General features: G+C 39.9%; 1 protein-coding gene and 1 long non-coding RNA gene across 3 annotated transcripts in view; one reads left to right on the top strand and one right to left on the bottom strand.

Moving 5' to 3' along the window:
• syt6a (synaptotagmin VIa) overlaps nucleotides 1-3,180 on the bottom strand; it is a 76,021-nt gene extending 72,841 nt beyond the window's left edge. The window contains exon 1 of the mRNA XM_074643287.1: nucleotides 2,800-3,180. Coding sequence (XP_074499388.1) covers nucleotides 2,800-2,992 — 193 coding nt within the window. The 5' untranslated portion in view covers nucleotides 2,993-3,180. The remainder of the gene's footprint in view (nucleotides 1-2,799) is intronic.
• LOC141772371 (uncharacterized) overlaps nucleotides 1-17,888 on the top strand; it is a 73,811-nt gene extending 55,923 nt beyond the window's left edge. For both annotated transcript variants that reach the window (XR_012594894.1, XR_012594893.1), the window contains 2 exons: nucleotides 15,711-15,847; nucleotides 16,501-17,888. This is a non-coding gene — a long non-coding RNA (uncharacterized LOC141772371). The remainder of the gene's footprint in view (nucleotides 1-15,710; nucleotides 15,848-16,500) is intronic.
• The last annotated feature ends 7,057 nt before the right edge of the window (nucleotides 17,889-24,945 follow it).

Consider the following 24,945-nt stretch of genomic DNA (forward strand, 5'->3'; position numbering starts at 1 on the left):
AGTAAAATGACTCTGCTGCTGTGAGCCTGATAGCGGCAGATATATTCAAACAGAGGAGAAAATGGGGCAATTAAAGCAATGAATTTTTATATTCTCAAATCTCCCTCATAACTGAGATGAAGTAGAGAGAAAAATGATAATTACAAATAGATTAACAAATGCACATACTGTATATTCGGGTGCAACAGAGGTTTTTAGATAGTTTCGGAAAAAAAACTTTCAAACAGGAGACCCGTGTTCGAGACCGGTGTTTTGTTTTGTAAGCTACGTTAGTGACATGTTTTCCGTACTTATTGTTAGTAGTTTACGTACTTACTTTAAGCCCAACCATGACGTTTTTGCCTAAACTTAACTAAGTGGTTATGTTGCCTAAACCTAAGTGGTTGTTGCCCCCTGCTGGTACTGCACCTTAATACACAAGTGTACTATTAACGCGTCTGCGAGGCAAAATGTGACACTGACACGCTATCCTCTGCTGGACAGGTGGGTCTATTACACGCTTATGTGTGATAACAGGTTGGGGAATGTATAGTGGTGTTTGTCACAAACATGTAATCTGTGAAAAGTGCATCTTCAAATGAATTTATTTCACTGAAAACATGCAGCAAACTTTACAAGTTTAAAATAATTAAAAGTATATCTGAAATTTGAATTCCTACATTCAAAAGTAAGTAAAAGTATGAAAGTAGTTGTAAAAAAAAGTGCTTAAAGTACCAAAAAAGTACTCATTAGGAAGCAGAATGGCCTCTGTCATTGTAATGCTACCATATGATATACTATATTATCCGATTATTATTACTACTAGTGCAGTTTATGATTGGTACCAAAGATTCACGCAAAACAAAACCTAAATTTCTTCTGTTCTATTACAATTTTGACTAAATAATAGGGCTGTCAATCGATTGTCCATAGTTAATAGCGATTAATCGCAAATTAATCACACATTTTTTATCTGTTCAAAATGTTCCTTAGAGGGAGATTTGTCAAGTATATAATACTGAGTGGGCAAGTATGCTGCTATATGCAAATATATGTATATATTTATTATTGGAAATCAATTACCAACACAAAACAATGACATATTGTCTAGAAACCCTCACAAGTACTGCATTTAGCATTAAAAATATTTAACCTTTGGTTAATGTGATTTTTTGACGCCATATAAGTCATGTGTTATAAGAAGGGAAAGAATAATAAGTTGCAGCCTCAGCCTGTACCTTTTCGGTGTGTAGAAAATCTTTTGCTTCTTTAATTCTGTGAGTTGCACATAGCACTTGCTTTAACCACATATTGCTCTCTGTGGGATCTATGAATTATAGAAAAGAAAAACATATACAAGGAGACATTTCATACAACCCCTCTCTAACCTACACTTCCTCCAACATTATGAGAAGCAGCTTGTCTCTAGCTTCCATGTGGCAGAAATGATTTACATCAATGGCTGCGTAACATGCAATGGCATTTAATGTCCCCACAGCTCAGTAGTGGATGCCAGTGGCACTGCGATGTACGTTCAATTCCTCCACTGAGAATGATGTGAGTTGACAGTGGATTCGGTCAGGATTGGTGTGACATGCACTCTGTGAACAGGGACCCATCCTTGAAAAAGCAGCCACAAATGATATATCCTCTTTCTTGTGCACCTGCTGACAAAGCTAGAGACGAATTTCTCAGAAATCTCAGAAAAATCTGTGTATCATGTACAAAAAACGCATTGGTTTGAGGTAGAAATACAAAATTAGCTGGATTAGCAAACAATGACAGTTTTGGATATCTAATATGCAACAGATCACGTAACTGGTATGAAATCATATACTCTGATATACTTAAAAAATCCAGACAAAACTGAAGTGCCTTTTTTCAAATTGTACACCGAAACATTTCAATATTTAAGCTCAGCTGTCTAAAAACCCTCTGCATTGTCAGAGCTCAGGGATGCCTCTTTCTCAAAATCTATAAAGCTCCAATTCGTCACATGCCCTTTTGTCATATCTTGTATAGTGTTATCTGCAAAGGTAACACTAAAGACACGTGTTTCCTCTGCCTCAAGACAATGCAGCCAATATTTGCCAGCACATTTTCACGACTAGAATTCACACAACAAAGAAATAAAGCGCACAAAAGCCCGCAAGAGCCCTTAGCAGAGCTGCTCCATTAACAAGAGAGGGATTATTCCTTTAAAGAGGGTGAAACCCACTACGAGTGCCAAAGCAACAGATGCACGAGGCGGCAACAGATGTGTAAATCATCCCTCATGAATAAGTCAAAAATCCAATTCAGGGTGTTGAAACTTTGCAGAGCAGATTAAACACACAACATTACTGCTTTATAACCGGAGCGCAGTGACATACATTTCTGAGAAGGTTTGTTTGTTTCTCTTTTCTTTGTAAGGCTGAGTGGTCCGGACAGCATCAGCTGGCATTAGTCAGCCCGAAGGCTTATCTATTAACAGTATAGAAGCTCTGCTCTCTGGAGCAAACTGGGGAGTCAATGTGAGTTTGTTTTATACACCTATTGCTCCCCGTTGCCCCGGGGTCACAAAAACTCATTAAGGATGTATTAATGGCTAAGTCGAAGCTCTGGCGGAGCAACCATCTGCGACCGCACATGTGGTAAACAAAAAAAGATAGTAAAACTACATGTTAAATGGCAAAAAAAAAGCATTCATATACAAATAAAGCTAATAAAGAATTATCTTTCTTCTGAGAAAAAAAACTAAGAATGGAGACTTGGAAAAGCACAAAAGGTAAGCTGCTGCCTTTCACCCAATATAGATCAGGAGTTAATTATAGTCCTTACCCGGTTCTTTGCGGTCTGCGCTGTGGCTGGACAACAGGAAGAGGTAATCCTGACAGGTGTCCTGATCCAACAGTGAGCTGTTGTGCAGGCAAAGGTCAACAATTAGGGTCACAGCTTTCTGACAGACCATGTCATACTCCTCTCGGTCAGAACTCATGCTCCCAGCTGCATCCTCAGCCGTGTGTGTGCTCATCCAAGGGGACTAACACACCCACACGCAGCAGCAGCAGCAGCAGCCTAACATGCAGAACATGAATGCAACTTGTCTCCTTCCTAGGCTGATTCTTCTCCTCCGCGGTCTCTCAAGTGTGTTTACACACAAACACACTCGAATGCATGTTCATATATACAGTATGTGTTTCAGTTTGTGTGTTAGAGCAGGGCCAAGATTGTTAAGTGTATGACCGTGTTGTATGCGTACTAATGTATGTGTGTGCAACAACGTGTGAGGACTTAATGAATCACATTTGTCCCCAGGTGATAGGACAGAATTGTTGCATCACATTTATGCTACAAAAAGCAAGTCACAAAGAAACACTCCACCCCCCATCGCCTCCTCCGCCACCTTCCATCTCTTCATCCCTCTGTTTCCACATCGCTCCCCCCCAACACCTCCATCCTCAATCTGACTGTAATGCCACCACCACTCCTCCTCTGAGTGTTGTTACGACCGGCTCGCCTGCCGTAAGCAAAGGAGGGAGATGCGCGCCAAACTTAGCAATAACAAACTGGCATTTATTAGATTCATTTACACATGATAACCTCAATGAGGTGTGAAAGTCAGGATCAGTGGTGTATGAGAGTGCATGACTGCAGTGGTCAATGTGAGGCTTATGTCAGTGTACAAAAAAACAGAGGCAACGCAACAAAGAAGCGATCCGCTTGGTGAAGGTTGAAGGGATCGACACGCTGGCGTCTGGGCAGGCAAGCTTAAATAACTCTGGAACATGATGGCACTTCAGCTCCACTTAGCCAAGGACCTGCAAGACACACAAGTACACAAACACACACACACACACACGCGCACCCAACAGTACCGAGGCAACAGGACTCTGGGGCCGTCACAGCGTGCACAAACTAAAAAAAAAAACATAACAGTTTGACTGACTCGGCTTGTCCCTCCAGGTCAAAATGTCTCCTGTGATAAATTCCTCCCCGAGCTGAACCACCTGTGACTTGCCAGGTCTCGCCGCTCCCACCGACAATCCCCCGTCGCTCCGATTGTGATCCCTTAATGTTTACAACCTGTAATGATGAGGGTTTAACTATGTGTGTGAAAGAGAGGAACAAGGACAGGGTGCGGAGGAGAGATCAAGTCGTGAGGCTGCATACAATGTGATAGTCACTTCAAAATGCTGATATATGTATAGTGTGGAAGTACTCATATCTTTGTATGTTTAAATATACATACATACATACATGAAGATACATACAAAGTTTACTTTACTTACTTACATACTGTACATATTCTATATGTATATATGTGTATATATATACACATATATGTGTATATATGTATATATGTATATATATATATATATATATATACAGTATGTATATGTGTTAGGGCTGTCAAAGTTAACGCGTTAACGCAAATTCATTTTAACACCACTACTTTCTTTAACGCATTAACGCAATCGAATTCTCAGGGAGGTTGTAGCGGGCTCATTTTTAAAGCTACAGTGATGGTATCATATGAAACTATAAAACCTAAGGAATCCATTGGTACCAACCATGTCATGCTAGCTTGTCGGGTGAGGTGGGTTGCAAACATCGCCACACTGAGGACAGTCCGCCTCGACAGTACTAAATACTTGACAGATCTTCCTTTAAGGTACATTTTAAACAGATAAAAAATGTGTGATTAATTTGCAATTAATCATGATTAGCTATAGACAATCATGTGATTGTTCCCGATTAAATATTTTAATACAATATTTGAATAATACACTATTTGTTATATTGGTTGAAATGGTCTTTACACCCCCGACAGCGATCCATTACTTATGAGCTCTGAAAAAGGACCGGAAAAGAGCCATCATCTGTAGCTGCTGTAATCCTGTAAAAACGTCTACCAATCACTGCCCTGCGGTCCGCTTGGAAAGAACCAATCAGATGCCCCTCTGCCTCCCTGCTCGTTCTCTACTCTTGGCGTGCACCAGCCTGAACTCAAAGCGCGTCGCCACCGCAAGTTTACTGGAGAATGGGAGAGAAAACTCAGCCCTGCAGTAGCACTGCCGTGGTTACTTGTCATGAGGTAGCATTGTTGAGTTGAGGTCCTCTCTCCGCTCTGTGTCTATGAAGTAGTTACGATGCGCCGATGCTCGTGCATGTGTGTGTGGGGGGCGTTGCCTTGGAAGGATCCCCGAGGGGAGGAGGGGGTTTAGATGAATCTCCTGAGACGATGCTACTTTCAAATTATACTAGCTTTCCAACATCATTGACCCTATCTTTAATATACTGTTGGATAGTTCAATCTATAACACAGGATCATATTATATAAACAGTTTTGTTTGGACATTTTTTATCTGTAAAGTAACTCCATCTATCAGATAAATGTAGTGGAATAAAAAGCGCAATATTTCCATCTGAAATGTAGTGGAATAGTATATAAAGTAGCATAAAGTTGAAATACTCAAAGTAAAAGTATCCACAAATTGTACTTAAGTACAGTATTTGAGTAAATATAATTTTATACAACTTTATATACAATTTCTAACTTTGCAGCAGCTGTTTAACTAAGTGTGAATTGGCATCTGAAAATTGCCTTTAATGTATCTGTTGGGACACGGTAGCTAATGAAGCTCAATAAAGGCAAATACATATCTAGCAGCTGATTCCCTTTGCTATTTTATCATAAACCTCAGAGGATTCAACTCAAATTAATTTCTCATATCTGATAATTAGAATAAGTGAACATTCAGATGTGTTTATTTTTCAAAGATGGGCAAAGAACCCCAGGCGAGAAAAAAAATCTAATTGACTTGACTTTCTGCTATATTATATTGAACTATGTATGTGACCTCATCCCTTAATTATGTTCTTAACCATTAATTAAAATAATTCGATAAACTCTGTGATGACTAGGGCATCATAAAATATTTCATGCCTTTCTAATTACAAAGTGGTATTGAGTTTAACCAGATCTCGGTTTACTCCCTTCCTTAATTTAGTTAAACCGGGGCGTAAATACTGCGCTGTCTACACTGGTGGGCTATTGTTCCGAGATAGCTTAGATAATTGAGAGCTTATCGGAGCACCCACCCTGCGTTTCCCCTCAAAGGTTGGGTCTGGGGGTCGACTGTGCTTCCTGTTACTGATGATTGGATCTGCTGTTCTTGGGCGATCCTGATTAACAAGCAAATAACAGATTGTTTCTGGCTGCGGGTTTTCAAAAGAGTCAATTACTTCTGTGCATCTGCTGCAGCTGATACTGACTCGCCCCCTTCATTTGCCCCGCGGTCTTGTTAATTCAAACAGGTTCACTGCCTACCTGTATTCACCTTGCTAGTGCTTAGATGTCAAAGCAATTCCCCTCAATGATTTCCTTCCAGTGCTGCAAACACTACCTGTGTAACCGCGTTAATGGTGGCAGGAAATAGACCTGGGGTGTAGCAGTTCTTCCTCCTTCTACATTATTTAGAGGGTGTTTTCCAAGCATGTCCAGTATGTTAGACAAATAAGGCTACTGGTTCCTTGTTAACATATATTCCATCTTTTGGAGACAGCTTGGAAATAACCTGCCGTAAAAAAGATAATGCACCATTACCAAGAAAAGCCTCCGATGTTCCCCACATTAATAATAATCCTATCTACACGCTACCGTTTGAGATAAACTTCCCATCACAATACATATGAGTTATGGGTATAAGGTCAATATGAATAATATATGTTGTAGCAAATAGATAAAACACACCGTGGAAGTCAGCAGAATAATATCAACAACAGCCAGTGGTGGAATGTAACCAAGTACATTTACTCAAGTTCAAATTTGAGGTAATTGCTTTACTTGAATATTTCCATTGTATGCAACTTTATACTACATCTCAGAGGCAAATACTGTACTTTTTACTGCACTACATGTGTCTCACTGACTTTTTCATACTCTTCCTGTCCGGTGAATACCACGTATCTCCAAATTTGGAGAAACATGGTTTGATATAAGTGTCCTTTTATGTGTTTAGAAAATCATCCTACTACTTAAAGGGACTATTTGTAAGAATCAGAAATTGCTTGTTAACAGCGACACTTTTGGCCGTTAAGTCAACGAAAGTCAGCATCCAGTTGATCGCGCTCGCGCTTATGCTCGCTCTACATAGACATGAATGAGCATGTCTTAAAACAGTGAGGCTAAAACCACAATATCACTCTTTTTTTCACCTCTTGGCAGTAATGTTAGCTGACCAGACGAAGGTCTCTCCATGAATCAATGCTGATCTTAGTGTTGGCTTTTCCTGCCTCAGCCTCCCGACCGCGGCCGGAGGGAACAGGGGAGACACCGGAGTATTGGTCGGAGACGATAACGTTACTCGCTGCGGAGCCCCGTCACTTCAAAAGACACGGGAAACCTCTGTTGGTCTGGAGGAGCTGCAGCATTTATCACTAGATATTCTCAGAGCTAAACTAACTCTTCTGCAGTGTCGCGCATGCACGTGAGAGTGGAGCGAAAGCGCGAGAATGAGCGCGGTGTGTGAGTGAAGGCAAGCAGGCAGGCAGAGGAGCAGAGTACAGCAGAAACTCTGGCCCTGGAGACCAAAGCTACGGTCTCCCCCGCGTCCTCCGACCACGGCCAACACTGTTTTGCAAGACGGGCTCTTTGGCGGCATAGGTGCCGCCAAAGAGAACGAAACAGAGATCTTCGAGATTGTAACTACAATATACAAATACAATATATTTTGATGATCATACTTGCATACTTTTACTTAAGCAAGGTTTTGAATGCAGGACTTTTACCTGTAGTGGAGTATTTTCACAGTATGGTTTTTGGACTTTTACTTAACGATGCAGTGAGAAGAAGAAGAAGAAAGAAGAAAGGCACTTTATTAATCCCCGAGGGGAAATTCAATTTTTACACTCTGTTATTTTACATAGAACATACACACAGGCCCGAAATACATACATGCACAAACATGACCTATATACATGCATTAATGGATAGATGTCAGAGCGAGGGGGCTGCCCCTGACAGGCGCCCCGAGCAGCTGGGGGTTTGGTGCATTGTTCAAAAGCACCTTGGCAGTGCCCAAGAGGCAAACTAGCATCTCTCCAGCTTCCAGTTCACACTCAGTACTTGGTCCATGCGGGGACTTGAACCAGCGACCCTCAGGTTCCCAAGCCAAGTCCCTATGGACTAAGCTACTACCCCCCCAGTGTAGATCTGGCGCCATCTAGCTGTAATGTTGCATATTGCAACCAGCTGAAACTTCTCCCGTGTGTCAAGCGTGTAGGAGAACTACGGTGGCCGACGCAAAAAACGTGAAGACGTGAATGGCTCTATCTAGAGTCAGTGTTTGGTTTGTCCGTTCTGAGTTATTGTAGAAACATGGAGGCCGGCTCTGTGAAGAGGACCCGCTCCCTTAGTAGATATAAACGACTCATTCTAACCTAACAAAAACACAACGATTCTTATTTTCAGGTGATTATACACGAAAGAGCCGATAGATCCCCCAAATGTTACACACTGTTCCTTTTAAGTAAAGGATCTGAACACCGATAGGGGCGACGGTATTAACTGAGGCAACAGCAGCTGAAAATATCACACTAGCATCAAATCAAAGAAGAAATATTATCAACAATTTCTGTGTTCAAATGATCACCCTCTTATAAGTTAAACAGAGTGAAACATTGATTAAGCGGCTCCCATTTAACTGCGCAGTACATTTTACCGCCTTTGTTAATTATTCACGAAGCACAGTTAGAAAGAACACAAAATAGTGTCTCTCATATGAATGGGTTTCTATCTCTAAATAATTTAGACCTCCGCAGCTACAAAAGTGATTTAAAGAAAACAAATAGAGGCCGTCTGTACGCTGATGGTGACTTAATGTGATGATCAAGACGACTGCTGAGAGAGCTCATTTTAGATGGTGCTAATAATCCGACCGATTTTAAAACATTTCTGTCTGCCGTCGTTAGGGATTCTGCCTATAAGCTATAAATAAATGAGGATGGGGGATGTGATGGTCATATTGATAATTTTGAAGCAGGTGCGGGCATATTTTTCACAGCAAATGAGGGGGCTGTGGCACATGAGGTCCTCGGTTTTGATATGCAAATCAACTTCATCTGTGGTAAATCTTTCTGTGGTGACAGCCCGGTGGCTGCGGACGTTGAACTTGATTCATCGTGGCAAATGCATGACAAAGGGTTGGCTCACTCAAAGCTATGCTAATCAACATCAGCACTTCAACAAACTTCTCCTGAGGGCCACGGTGTCAGGATTTCTACAGTATAGAGCCAGCGTGTGTCGGTGTATCCCATTGTGTGTGTGTGTGTGTGTGTGTGTTTCATTGTCACGATGTGTTAATCAAAAGATTCCCTACTCAGCTGTGGGGCAACGAGAGAAATATTTCTATTTTGACTCATATAAGCTCGTTAGTAACAGTCTTAAATTGTGTAAGCAGGATTTGATGGATGGCGCGCTGAACCTACAATACAACAGATGAAGCGATGATCTGTGAACAAATAGATCTGCCAATGAATATGGCACACGCCTGTAGGATTTCCAATGAAATAGACACATGCTATTTCTGTTAGGCCCTCAAAAGGGGGCTTAAAGTACTTATGGAGCTATATCACAATGTTTTTCAATAAGGCTGAGCACACAACACAGTGATGAACGAGAGCGGCATTACCCGTAGCATGAATAGGGATCAGCGTAATTATTCTGTGTCCAGGTGAAACGCGCGCAGAGCGGTATCTCATCCAAACATGTCCTGAATGTCATTGAGATGAGGTGTTTAATTGAGCTCCCGTCAACGCGGCGCAGAAGAGCGATGGAGTCCCAAAGAATGGATTCTCAGCACCCGCTGTCATGCATATCAAGCCCAAGGCATGTAAATGCAATCAGCTTTTTACTACTCTATATTCTCATAATACATTTACAGGTCAACACAATGCCAACCCTCAAAGAAAAAGGCCCCGAATTTAAGGGCTGCATCCACTTTTCATGGACCACAACTTACTCAATATGTTATGAGAGGACTGTGACTCTGTGGGGTGTTTCTGCTGGGTTCACTAAATTAAATTTAAGACTTTGAAATACCTTTTTAACACCACATGGAATTCAATTTAACGCCTGTTTCACATTCATACCGGCCAAAGCATGAAAGTATGATTAAAAACCAGCTGGGGTGAAATGGTCGAGAAGAGTCCTACTGTTATAATTAATAAAGAAACACTGGACCTGGATAAGCAGCAGAAAATAGATGGATGCATTATCCAATAGGGCTGGGACGATACACCTATCTCCTGATTTGATACTGTCACAATACTTGAGTGCCTATTCGATATGTATTGCGATCCGATATTACGATTTATTGCGATTTTTGTTAACTTTTTTAACACTAGACCATGGGAAAAAGCTGAATCATACACTTCTAGGGACTTAGATTTTTTAAATTTAGAAAATATCTATATTAATACAGTGAAAATGTTTGATTTTCAGCGCGTACACACGTAGGCAAAATTGTTGGTACCCTTCCGTTAAAGAAAGAAAAACCCACAATGGTCACTGAAATAACTTGAAACTGACAAAAGTAATAATAAATAAAAATTCACTGAAAATTAACTAATGAAAATCAGATATTGCTTTTGAATTGTGGTTCAACAGAATCATTTTGAAAAACAAACTAATGAAACTGGCCTGGACAAAAATGATGATAGTGATAGTTAGAGATGTCATGAAGTCAAATATATCAGTTATTGCAGGCATTATTTATTACATTTTTTCCAGCAACCCAAAAATCAAAGAATAAAGACATTTTCCTCACAAATTAGTGTTATTTTCTTTTTAATTTATAAGGGACATGTAATGGTTTATACTTATAATATAATCCAATCCATCTTATTTCCATATATGTATTTTGTATATACAGTTCCCTTTGTTAACACCTTTAATTTGAAAATCGGACGTAGTCACATGTGTATACTTCCTCTAACTTCTCCAAATCCGTTGCTAGCTCTCCCATCAGCTCCGTTCTCTTCATACATCCATGGTCAGCTCCATCGGGGCCGTTTGAATGCATTTAACATAAATGTCAGTATATGGGTGCTCTACAGTTGTAGCGTCGGCTGATTTGACCGCGGAGATGCGAGCGACGGCTGGCTTTACCGCACGATACCACAATACTATAACGTTTCCGGTCCATGACAGAGTTAGCTTGCAGCTTTAGCCGTGATGTCTAGCTCTGCTTTTCGCATACTTTACTGTATGTGTAGTGTTTACCATTCTGGATTTAAAATGTGAGGGTGCAGGTCGTATCCAAAAGGACCCTCCGCCATTTTTTACTTTCTCGGTTCGGCTCGCTGCGGCTGGTTGACAGATACGTATATGACGTCAAGTTGACTACAATAATAAAAGCGGTAACTTCCGTCTTCCTCCAAATAGACTCAAATGAAGCAAATACATCGATTCTGGCATTAAAGAATCAATTTCAAAATCTTAAAAAAAAGAAATTGTGATACATAGGTGAATCAAATTTTTTTCCCACCCCTATTATCCAATTCAAAATGAATTGAGACACTTGCCCACTATGAGACAATGAGCTTCCTAACTACCGTAGCTAGTAGACGTGTCTGCTGTGGGTCTGATATCGCTGACTTATAATCCACAAAAAAAGGATTGAACAGCCTCCTGCAGCACATTCCCATTTTTAGTTTATAGGTGTATAACGTCTCCCAGGTCAGAAAAAAGTGACTGAAATCAGTGTGTAGCTAAATCTGGTACAATGCATCTCTTCTTGTGCAAGATTAATTTTTTTGTTTACATTGTCTCTAACAAATAGATGTGATAAACAAACTACTGTAAATTTTCATGATTTGCAGACCCTGGTTTTGACCTAAAGAATATAAATGTTTGGCATTTTCCCTGAATGTAAGAAAATGTGAACAGTCATAGTCTGGATAATGAGATCATTTGAATGACATGTCTAAACCTGCCAGGCTATTCCTGTCTGTAATAGTAAAAACACCTTTAAAGCTCACTAATTAACACACTGTATGTATGTATAGCAGAGAAGCTAATTGCCTTCTGCTTGTAGCTTAATACTGAACGTACAGACATAAAAAAAAGTCAAACATTTTTGTTTTCTAATCTGTGTGCAATACATTCTCTATGTACGCAATAGCATTAGCATGCTCACCAACTTCTACTTCAGTTTTATTTAAATACGTAGCACTGACAGCTAGCGTTTAAAATGAGTACTGCGGCCCAAATTCAAAACATTGGAGCCATGGCCCGTCCACTCCTACGGTGTAACTGATAGCAGTTGATGACTGACTCTGATGACATATCATGGTCATCTTATGATTTAGTATAGTAAACATATTACATATTGGTCCTTTAAAGTGCACATTAACCAGAGAGTCTGTACACTTAACAAGTCAGAACCGAAAAGAAAACGTACAATATTACATGTAAAAGTCCACACACATACACACAGGTTAATGTTAAAGGACCAGTGTGTAACAATTAGAGAGATCTATTGGCAGAAATGAAATATAATATTTATAAGTATGTTTTCTTTAGTGTATAATCACCTGATAATAAGAACCGTTGTGTTTTCGTTACCTTAGAATAATCCGTTTATATCTAAGGAAGCGGGTCCTCTTCATGGAGTCCGCCATGTTGCACCACCATGTTTCTACAGTTGCCCAGAACAAACTGTTAAATGTTCCAGCTTGGGCCGGAAACGATAACGTTACTCGCTCCCGTCGCCACCAGTCTCTCTCTCTTGCTTCACCACTCACTTCCCACGTACAAACACACTCTACGCACTGGCTCTGCTCCAAATGGCTCTAGATTTGTATTTTTGCGTCGGCCAACGTAGCTCTCCAACACGTTTGGCACACGAAAGAGGCTTCTCAGTTGGTTATAATCTCCTCATCTCATCGCTAGATACCACCAGATCCTACACACTGGACCTTTAATGTTAATATGATAAAAAGGTTAATAAGTTAGGATAGTAATTTTAAAAACAGATATCATACAGTATAACCGTAACAGGATTGGGGTAGCTAACCTACCTATCAACGAGGTAAAACAGTCAGTAATTTGGGTTCCCAGCTGGTGAAATTAGAAGAGATCATAGTGAACGGGAAAAAATATGTTTTCAGCCTGAAAGTATCAACAGAGCTTGCCTCTCAAATGTGCAGTGGGAGATTATACCAGAGAAGTGGAAAGAGTTCTTATTAAATCGAGGAATGGTTAAATATCCGGCATCAAAGGAACGTAAAGGGCATGATGGAGCATATGGGGAAATAAGGCTGGAGGTATATGAGGGAGCCAGTCCATTTAAAGCCTTTTGGGTAAGAAGGAGGATTTTGAAATCAGCTTTTGCGTGAACTGGTAGCCAATGCAGAGACATATACTGGTGTTATATTATCCAGCTTCTTAGATCTTGTGAGGACTCTGGCAGCTGTGTTCTGGACCAGTTGGACGCCTTTTGTTGCTACACTACAGTAGTCTGTTCTAGATGTTATGAAGGCATGTACGAGGACTTCAGCGTCTGATTTTGGTAAAATGGGGCATATTTTTGGGGCTATTTTAGGAAATAGCCATTGTCAATCAGTGCAGCCTTTTAACATTAAAAGCAAAACAAAAGTATGCTGACAGATTACAGTAACTGCAGCAGCGCCTTGTCCAGATTATTGTAGCAGAGTGCTACTCTTCAGATCTGATTGCAAATGAAGGCGGAGAGGATCAATGATGTCTTTGATCTATTCTCTGGGTTTTAGAGAGCGAGAGAGACGTAGAAGAAAGGATCTGCTTTGAAAGTTAGAGCCTAAAAGACACTGAAGTGTAGAAGAAGCATTTTCATGTTTTATGTTGTTTTTCCTTTTTACTGAATTTAATAGATCATGAAAAGCGGTTTGATTGGCTTTTCTATATGAGATGCACTATACAAAATCATGTCTCCAGACCGTAAACATTGCTTTTAAGCATCCACATAAACTTGATTTTTTTATTTAAATTTGATGGGGGAGATTTCCACCAAAAACTGTCTTACAATATCTAAAACAATGTTTGTGCTTTTCAGTATCTTAATGTTATACACAGACCGTAAGACATTTGAACTGTAGCAATAGAATTCAAATGCTTTTTGATGATTTCTTTTTTATAAAAAAGTTGGCATCATGACTGTAGCATTTGCTGATAAATAAAAGAAAGTCCTTGCTTACAGAATAAACATCTAGGCAGTAAAACTAGACCCACAGTGCAATCATTTATATGACTGCTCTGCAATGGTTTGGAGAGCAGTTTAAATGTATATTTCATACTTTTTCAAGGGATGTCAGTCCATCATTTTGGTCCATACTGAAATATCCAGGAAATTTTGTAATCCCCACTGAATGAAGCCGCCGGATGTTGGTGATCCCCTTACTTTACCACTAGTGACACCATCAGGTTGACATTTTGAGTGAAATGTCTTGATGACTATTGGATGGATTGCCATTAAAGTTGGTAAAGATATTGCCCAGAAGATGAATCTTCATGACTTCAGTGATCCCCCTGACTTTTCATCTAGTGCCACCAGCAGGTCAAACCTTTTACTTATTAAAGTTTTTACTTACTCAATGAAATATCTCCACATCTACAGGTTGGATTGGATTTTTGGAAAAACATTCATGATTCCTGGAAGATGTCTCCTGATGAATTTCTTATAGCACCACGAGGTTGACATTTGTGGGCTTTAAGTGAAATGTCTCAAAACCTATTGGATGGATTTTTTGGGATGAATTTGGTACAGACACTCGAGCCCCCCCAAGATGAATTGTAACAACTTTGGTGATTCCTTTACTTTCCATCTAGCACCATCATCAGGTCAAACATTTTAATTTGTCCAGTACTTTGATTTATGACCAAATACCAGCTAAACTAAAGACATTCCCATCAGCCTCAGCTGTACTTAGTGTTCAGTGCCAATTAGCAAATGTTAGCATGCTAACATGCTCAACTAAAAGTTTAATCGTGGTAAAACATTAGACCTGCTAAACATCGGCATGTTAACATTTGCCACATTTCCACTGCATGGTACAGCACAGCTGTACTTACTAGCTCTTTTTTGGTTTTCCATTAGCAAAAGTATAGATAGTACCTGGTACTTATTTTGGTACCACCTCGCTAGAGGTTCCCAGCAAAGTGAGCCGATACTAGAAGGTTGAGTGAAAACACTGCAGACCACTGATTGGTCAGAGAGAATCGTCACTTGCACGACACGGGACATCCTGCACAAACCAGACATTTTTCAATAGCCAAGCTACCGTCAATAGCGACCACATGTTTTAAATTCACTCGACCCAGATTTTTTCAAATGGCAGCCCGCAAAACTATGCCATACGCTACGCTGTACAATTGCCGAAGTGTTTGGTTGCCAATGAAAGCATTCATTGAGTGTCGCATTGAAGATGATGTCACGGCAGTTTAAAGTGGCATCGCTATGGCGATCAGTTGAGATTCCCACATACACTGAGGGGGTACTATCCACAGTGGAAAACAATAAGGACCTGGTACCAAAAGTGAGTTGAGTCGAGTCAGTGTTGTTTTTACAGTTGTGATATGCTGATCCCGTTACTGTATTTCAAAAGTTTGCAGTGTGCTTCGATGGAACTATGGGATAACTCACAATATCTGTGACATTTTGGAAAGATATTTTAACTAATGCATCATATTGTCACTCATGTTTGTTCAGGTTTACCCTTCTAGCCTGAGGTTTGGGAGATGTGCTGTTCTGCCGACCGCAGTGTGTTTACAAGCCACAGTCAGCCAAAATCTACTCAGTATGGGAGAAATGACTGAATCCTCATTGTGAGTCATTCCTGCCTGCAGGTGAGTGTCTGGTGAACTGTGTACCATCAGGAGGTGGGTTGGATCACATGGGGAGGCTGCCAGACAGACTCTGTGGGACAATGCGTCCTGGAGGACTCTGTTTGGAATTAAGATAGTCTGTCGGTCGGGCAGTTGGTTGACCACTTTGATACAGACTGAAATATCTCAACAACTGTTGGATGGACTGCCATGAAATTTGGTACAGATATTCATGGTGCCCAGTGGATGAATCCTATTTACTTTTGTGATTCCCTTACTTTTCCTCTAGCGCCACTAGCAGGTCAAAATTTGTACTCTTCCAGTGAAACATCTAAAACATCTATGGATTGGCAAAAAATGTTTACATACAAGAAATTTCAAATAGGTTACTTGGTAATTATCACCTATTTACCATGAAATTTGCAGACCTGTAAAATTAAGTGTTACCATATATATATATATATATATATATATATATACATTCTCAAATGTTTCCATTATTTAAGCAATTTGTAGTAATAAAATCATATTAAAACAAATAGTTCATGCAATATAGGTGGTCCGATAGGGGTGTTTCGATTTTTAAGACATTTATAGCCTTGAATCGAGGATGTGCAGGAACACGGAGCGAGGAGGAGATGATAAAGTAAATGAGCTTGTTTTTCATTATACAGGAGGAAATGTGATCGAGTCACCACGGCAACTGAACCCAGGGATGCACACAGGTTTCATAAATTAAAGTCAAGGGGTTATATGAAAGGAATCCTTCAATGTTTGATTAGCAATGTGTCAGAAACATGAAGTATAACCCGCCACATACTTCAGGCATCTCACAATGTCAAAGTAATTGTATAATTGAAGAATATGAACAGCAAATGCCACACAGTGCTGTAAGTTTGAAAGTTTTGAGTGAAATTCTGTCTCCAACTAAATGTCTGATTCATCTAACTGTAATTTAAACCGTTCAAATTGTGTGTAAGTGAGTGAATCAAATGGCTCGTGTATCCTTTTAAGCATATATGAAACTGCTATAAGAACAATTTAGAGATTTAGCAGCCGTCTGAGCAATAAAAAGACAAAATACCTGTGCTAAACGTGGGCATAGCATCTCAGTTTAGATGGTGAGATGCTCCCTCACCAGAGGTCTTATTGTCCCGTCCTACCTGATATATTCTCCCTAACCTCAGCTTCCCCGAGCATGAAATCATTCGGGCAGAATGATAGGATGTTTGGCTGTGGAGCAGTAGTGTGATTTGTTTCTGTGCAGATAAATACAGCCTTGACTGTTGTCTCTGTAATTGAGAACACTTTTCTATTTCAATTTCAAAGGGTGCGAGGCAGAAAAATAATCACACGGGGTGCAAAACCGGATCAGCAATTCGCCTAATTGCCTTGGATATCTTCGTTGCCAGTCTTAAAGATATGGAAAAAGATTTTTGTTTTGATACTGCTCTGCCATCACAAACAAATTATACCTTTTTTGGTGCATTTAGAAATATAGTTTCACAATCACAACAGGGAAGAAACAAAGATAGAAACACCAATACAAAATTAAAGTCATCAAGGCTAAAGCTGGGAAACAGAGTTTGAACAGCTGTTTTGGCAACGTCTTGCTGTGCTAAGTCTTTGTTCACGCAACATTTAGGTTATAATTTCACAATGTTTTATGTTTTTAACCAGCTTTCTCAAAAACACCTCATTTAAAAACTTTGAGTAACACATGTAGCGTTAGTAAAATGAGAGATAACCCATGAAGATAGCTTAGCAGAATGGCTAATGTTGCAATGGTGACCCACCTATTTTATTCGCTATGTAACATTATACAGATCTTGAAATTTTCAATTGACTGTTAGTTAGAAGGTTAATGAATTGGCTAGCTAATAGTTAGCCTTAACTGACATTTAACACATAGCTTGTGTTGAAATGCTCATGATAACGAAACAGAAATGTCAGGTGCAAAAGACAAGAAATGTCTGAATCAAAGAGACTGCTACCAGCCTGGGTGGGACAAAAAAGAGTTGTCATTTACAACTTATAAGCCCGCCCCGACCGACAGTGCTGTTGAAGCCATGTTGAGAGCTGTGCGGAAGCAATAGAAATTGTTCCCAATCTCCCATTTTATCATAGGGTGACCATATTTTCAAACCCCCAAACCGGGACCCTTAAGTGTACCGCACGTTCATGCATGCGCACAATCGCACATGTATGCGCTTATGATTGCACCATAGCAATTTTCATCAAGATGGGGGACAATACGGATGTCATCCTCTTTTTTTTTTGCTGCAAAACAAATCTACCTACGGGTACAAATAAAGTCACCTGAACCTGAACCTGAACCTGAATTATATCAGTGTTTGGCACACCTACAGTACCGTGCGCACCTGTCAAAACCATGGACAGTGCCTCAGCAGACAAAAATTTATGTTTTGTCTCCCAAAATCCACCAAAACATTGTTTATTTGAAAGTGTATGATAATACTAGTAAATACAAAAAAAGGATTGCATCGGTGTAATATCATTAAAACTAAACATTCTCTACCAGCTATTGTATATTGCTATCTGGCTGTCTTAATATGATCTTTTATATTGGCATTTCCACTATGCACGACCGAGAAAGTATCTTGCAGTGTGTACAGAACGCAGCATTTTCATTGATTACCTAACCCAATATAAATTTTAAACAACACCTCTGAATTCAATGAGTGGGACAGAACTTGATAAACGTTTATGTATGCGCTGAAAGCAAGTATAATATGATTATTATTATTTTAATTGGTGAAAACTGGAACAATTTGGTCATGACTGTTGAAATTGTGGACATTTTAGTGTTTTAGAGATATTTGTCGGGACTTGAGACACCCAACTTGAAACCGGGACAATCCTTGACAAACCGGGATGTCTGGTCGTCATGATTTAGCACCTTTAAAGACATGTCTGAACTAGCTGCTGCACCTCGACTGGCCCATGGACTCGCCTCTTTTGTCAAGCTGTGACGTTTAACCGGCAATGGTATGGGGCTTATGGGAAATGGTGTTTGTTAAAAGCAACTAAAAAAAAAAAATATTGAAAAAAATATAGTAGATTGTTTGATTTTTTAGTAACCCTCCTTATCTAAACATATGGAGTTAACCTCACACCATAATGTTGACTAGTTTTATGTTTAATGGAGGCTGGATTTGTATTATAACAAATGTCAGTGGGATCTTGAATTAGGTTTTATTACTTCTGGAATAAAACGAGGAAGTTCCGGTTTCACTTAAGTGCCTCAGCTTCCCTCTTCAGTAGCAGTCAAAGAACCCCTTAAACATAAAACATAACATTTTCTGTACAAATCGAATACCTTTTTGTGGCAAAAAATATCTTTTATTGAAACCCTGGGACTCCTTATGTAACATTTTATGGGAATTTTTTTAAGAGTTAATGTGTTTAAGCAGCAATCCAGCAGGCTACCCTTAGCAGGCTGCGCTCTTTGTTTCCCTAATAATCAGTTGAGGTCGTCTTCTGCCCACCACCGCTCAGTAATCTCCATCCATAATAACACAGCTGCCTCAGGAATGTGGCAGGAGGCAGGAGTCCCCGAATCTAAGCGCCTTTGGTGAGAAGGAGGCAAAGCCGCTCTTCGAAGACAGGCAGCGAGCAACATAAGGCTCTGCAGCCCTCCCAGGGTTTAATGTCTTATTATTTTCCACCGACGGTACCAAAATGAACAGTTTTGTCAGCAGGGACGCTGCTGTGTTGGTGTCACTTCCTGTGTACACACAGCGAGGGAGGTAGCAGGCGGAGAAATGAGAGGAAACTCTCCTTTTCATTATTAGCTGTTCGGTTAGTTGGCGTGTTATCTCTGAAGATTATTTGCGAGGGTGCTGGTGGGGGATCAGTCATGTACTCAGGAAGAATTAGATGAGATACACAAACATAAAGCCAAAGATAGTATTATCCAATTATTTATTTCAGTTGCTGTCACAGCCGTGGAGTGTAAACACACATCTCTGGTTCTGTTCCTGATATAACATTTTGATTTATTCAATTTCTGTTTAACACATTTTTGGATTAGGTCAGTTTATTCATTTTAAGTAGACTAGTGCAGTGCCTGTTCAAAACATGCCTGTTCAGAATAGGCCGAATTCTTGACTCGTTCTTAACGGCTCAACCAAACAACTTTACACTCGACACTGTGCTACCTTGGGCCCTGAGCAATACACCTGCATGTACACTTGAAATACACTCTGGTGTAGGTATTGCTGGCGGTAACGTTATTAGTGTTATAAGTTAGTACTCTTACACCGGGGAAATACAGTCTTACTTACAGGGAAAAATCACACCCAGGTTGCAGCTTACTTAGGGTCAGAAACACCGGTGAAATACACTCTGGTTTGATCCTGCTTCGGCTATCCGCTCGTGTTGACTCCAGGGAAACAGTCAATGAGAGGCGGCCGTTCGGAGCGGGCAGATTGCTTGGCCCCAAGGAAGTGCTGCCTGCATGCAGAGTCGAGCACTGCTCGTCGCTCGTTGACTTCAGGGAAGTGAAGAAAAGTTTGGTTGTAACGTTATGCAGCATCCATGTAGCGTTAGCAAGCAATAACCAGGATCCAGCAGCAAAAGTGAACTGCAGCAATGAGCCACGGTCGGCCCGCTGCGGACGACATACTGGACCGAGTCTGCAGAGCCCTGTAGCCCCGCCCCCGCTGCTCAATAGAGCGCTGTGTCAGGGCTCCAGACTAACTTTTTACATTGGTTGCACCGGTACGCCTAACTTTTTAATTTAGGTGCACCACCTCATAATTTTGGTGCAGCCAAAACATTTTTTACCGTACCTTTTGGCACTGCAATAATATATTTTAAGCATTTTGTCAGTTCCCATAGGCCTACACTAGGAATATACCAGAAATGTAGTAGTCGATATCAATACCGGTGAAATTCCACGATTCTCTATACTAATTGGATACCACGGTAAAAAACAAAAGTAAAACAATAAATCCCATGTACGTTAACATCCACTCCTTTATTATCATTTGCATACTGGCTTTTGTTAGGAAGTTAAACAGGTCATAATTCCCTCTCTACTATTATTATTTTATACTGCTGTGAAAACATCTCCTTCAAACAGCTGGATTTATTCAAGTTTCCTGACAAAAACTAAATTTTATGAGATTACATTTGAACACATCATGATAACGTTATAATTTACCTTTGACTAACACTCCTATTTACTGAATAGGAAAAACTGCGCCCAATGCAAATATTTAGTCACGCTCTGGAGCCCTGTGTGTGCTTGTTTATTCAAAGTTTATTAATATTGAATGTGTCCAAATTGCACCAAATTTGAAAAAAAATGCCCATTGGGTCCCCAGCAATACACCTGCCACGTGTGAAGTCGATCGGATGAGCGTTTCTAGAAATATGCGAATAACACACAGACAGACAGACAGACAGACAATCAGAGATTCCTCGCTTTATTGTTAGATGAATCATATGAGTCCTGGAGTTCGGATTAACTGCATGTAATCAGCACAATGGTTGGGATGAAGAATTCATTTCTTAAAGGCACAGTGTGTAGCATTTTGTGGGGAACTATTGGTAAAAATGGAATATAATATTAATAAGTATGTTTCAGTTGGTTGCAATCTGCAACCTCACCACTATATGCCGCTAAATCCTTCACACTGCACCTTTAATAATAATTTAAATTTTTTTGCTTGGCCCACAGAAAGAGCAATACATCTTTGAGCAGAGCTGACTGACTGATTAAAGTGGATTTTGAGTTCACAAAATAATCATGTAAGGCAAGAGGACTAATGCCCATACTCCCACACGTCCATACTTGACCTCAGTGTTTATGAAAATGTTTTTTTTGCCCATAAGAGAGTAGTTAACATCCTCTTCTATTTTGTTTGACTGTGCCACTCTGTGCCTCGTAGCCCTGGGCCATCTAGCACTCATGCAGAGATTGTGTGACAGCATGATTAATTGTGTCGTGTTCGGAGGCAAACTAAACTAGCAGTGAGGAATCCTCGGCAGTGGGGGAGCAGTAACTGTTTACTTCTTGTGTGAAAGAGGAGGCTGGTATAATGATAAATGAAACCACAGAAACATTTTGCTGATGTCTTAGAAAAGCGCTGTCTAGGACTCTCCAAACAATATATTTTTCAGAAGGATAAATGGCGTCCAATCTTCCGTTTAAGCACTTTGATGGCCTCTGTAATGGCGGCATAAAACTATCACGGTCATATTCAATTTGAAAGACCGAGAAGGGGTGTCGGCGATTTTACTGCAAAGGCAGAGAGAAAAGAGGAGATTTTGCAAATTCCAACTATATTTCTCTTAGTGTGCACTCAGCAAATGCAGATGTGCCAACAGAGGTAATATCCACAAGTAGTGTCCCACTCATCAGTAGCACATGATTGGATTAGACTGCAGATTATCGTGTAGGCGGTGAGCGCCAGGCAAGCAGATAGCCATGCCTTCAGAAATTATTAATCACAATAAAACCAACGCTTAAGTGTTTTTCTCCCAGTGAATATATCAGCAACAGAAAGAAAAAAAGCTGCCTTATATATAAGATTAACTGTAATATGCAACTGCAAGCACAGCACAGCCAAGACTGATGACTGGCTGCAGAAAATGTTCCTTAACCATACGATGTAATTTATGGTCGCCAAATACACAAAAAGAAACACATTTTACTCATCTGCATTTCTCCTCACTGACAGGCTGACCGTTTTTATACCTCCGTGCCGGCTACAGTTGTGGCTGGAGGCATTGTTTTCGGGTTATCTGTCCATCCGTCTGTATGTCTGTCCGTCCGTAGCATTCTCGTAAATGCGATATCTCAGGAACGCCTGGAGGAACTTTCTTCAAATTTGGCACAAACATCCACCAAGACTCAAGGATGAACTGATTCTATTTTGGTGGTCAAAGGTCAAGGTTACGGTGAGCTAGAGCTGCATGATTATGGCCAAAATGATAATCAGGATTATTCTGATCAATATTGAGATCACGATTTTTATAATGATTATTCATAGATTTTATGGACGTACTATTTTTATTGCAATTTCACATTTAAATAAACAGAGCGCAGCTTTCACTTCCATGTTGTGCTACATTCCAACCGTCAAAGCTTCTAAATGTTATCCTTTTACTTTGTTATTGTAATCTATAGTGGTTATTTGCATAAAAACACAATTCAAATGATTAGGGAAAAAAATTATTGTATTTTTATTTAAATATTTGCTTTAATTAAAAACATTTTTGGCTTTAGTAGTTCTAATTATATATATTTATTATAAACTGCTTAGACTAGTGTTGGGAAGTTAAACAGGTCATATTTCTTTCTCTCTAACATCTATTTTATATTGCTGTGAAAACATCTCCTTCAAACAACTGGATTTATTCAAGTTTCCCGACAAAAACTACATTTTATAAGATTACATTTGAACACATCATGATAGCGTCATAAATTACCTTCACCCAATACTCATGTTAACTGAATAGAGCTTGAATGCACCATAATGTGCTCCGTGCGGATATAAAAATCGTATATATGAGACTGCTGAAAACCGTTCGGCTTCGATCGGCTGCTGATTGACGGTTCATCTCAGGCTGTTAGTTTAGGAAGCGCTGGATTTATGCAACAGAGTTTTCTAAGAGCGGAGCACGGATTATAAATGTCAATATCGCAGTCGATCATGTTCATTTAATTGTGCAGCCCTACTGTGACCTCATGTCCGTCCCATTCTGGTGAACGCGATATCTCAGGAATGCCATGAGGGAATGTCTTCAAATTTCGCACAAAAGTCCACTTGGACTCAAGGATGAACTGATTAGAATTTGGTGGTCAAGGTCAAAGGTCAAGGCCACTGTAACCTCACGTCTGTCCCATTCTCATGAAAGTGATATCTCAGGAACGCCTGGAGGGAATTTCTTCAAATTTGGCACAAAAGTCCACTTGGACACAAAGATAAACTGATTAGAATTTGGTTGCAAAAAGTCAAAAAGATGAGGTCATTGGGAATATCAACATTTTCCTCAGACATATTATAAAATTACAAATAAAAACAATATATGACTAAAATGACAATATATTAACTTATTATGCACTGAAAAATAAACTTCCATGGCCTCCGCCATTTAACGTCAACAAACACGTCACAACTCGTAAACTTTCCACTTACGAGGTTGTGAATACCACAAGTTCATATCATATGGACTCTTCTTGTGAACACGGTGAACACAACCCCATTTGAAGGCACCATTATATGCTAATAGAGTGCTACAGGAAGGAGTCCTAAAACCCGGAAATTAGATTTTAGCGCCTCCGGTTCCCTCGCCTAGAAGTCAATGAGTTTTTTGAATGGGTTTTTGGTTAGATGCCTGAAATAAGGTCTGTGTTTAACACAAGCTTAAGAGATTTGAACGTTTTGTTCTACGATATTAAATACGTCAGTAAATATCCTGATCGTGAACTTGGAAGCTTTTATATGTCTTTAAAAAGGCAGTTGCTAACAAGTAGCTAAATGACACTACAGGATGTCATCACGCCAACACGTCTGCCTTTACAGCCTCATTGTGTAGACTCATGCTCATGCGACCGTGGTGTAGTTTGTTTATAGCCTAACGTTAGCTTTTTACTTTTGCCGATTGCATTCACGCTTCAAAAATCCTAAACGTTCTGTTCATTTGTGGAGATTATCTTGCTGAACAAAACGTGTAAGTATCATAAATGTTTGTTTGCCACAAAGCGTATTTTCTGCAGTAATCCAAAACCCAATGGGAAAATCCCATTGGGTTTTTGTCGAGGGAACCCGTGCGATTCTAACTTCCTGGTTGGCCTACAAAAGTACATCATCCCTGCACCACTCTGTTATGACAATTTCACACAAATGTCTAACAGGGTAAAATGATGAAGTGATGACATTTTGGACCGACATGGATGTAAACTGCGACTTGACTGGTTTGCGGAGACATACAAACACGAGGGAGTAATTCTAGTTCTGATTATTCTTTGCAATTTAGTTTTCCTGTGCATTCACTGGGCAGAATTGCTCAGCAACCAGAAAGATGACATCCTTTAATGATTCAAGGCTCACAGATGAGTGACCACGAATGTGATGTTGTAATTT

Source organism: Sebastes fasciatus, chromosome 8 (genome assembly GCF_043250625.1).
Source record: "Sebastes fasciatus isolate fSebFas1 chromosome 8, fSebFas1.pri, whole genome shotgun sequence".
In the NCBI taxonomy this organism is placed as follows: Eukaryota; Metazoa; Chordata; class Actinopteri; order Perciformes; family Sebastidae; genus Sebastes; species Sebastes fasciatus.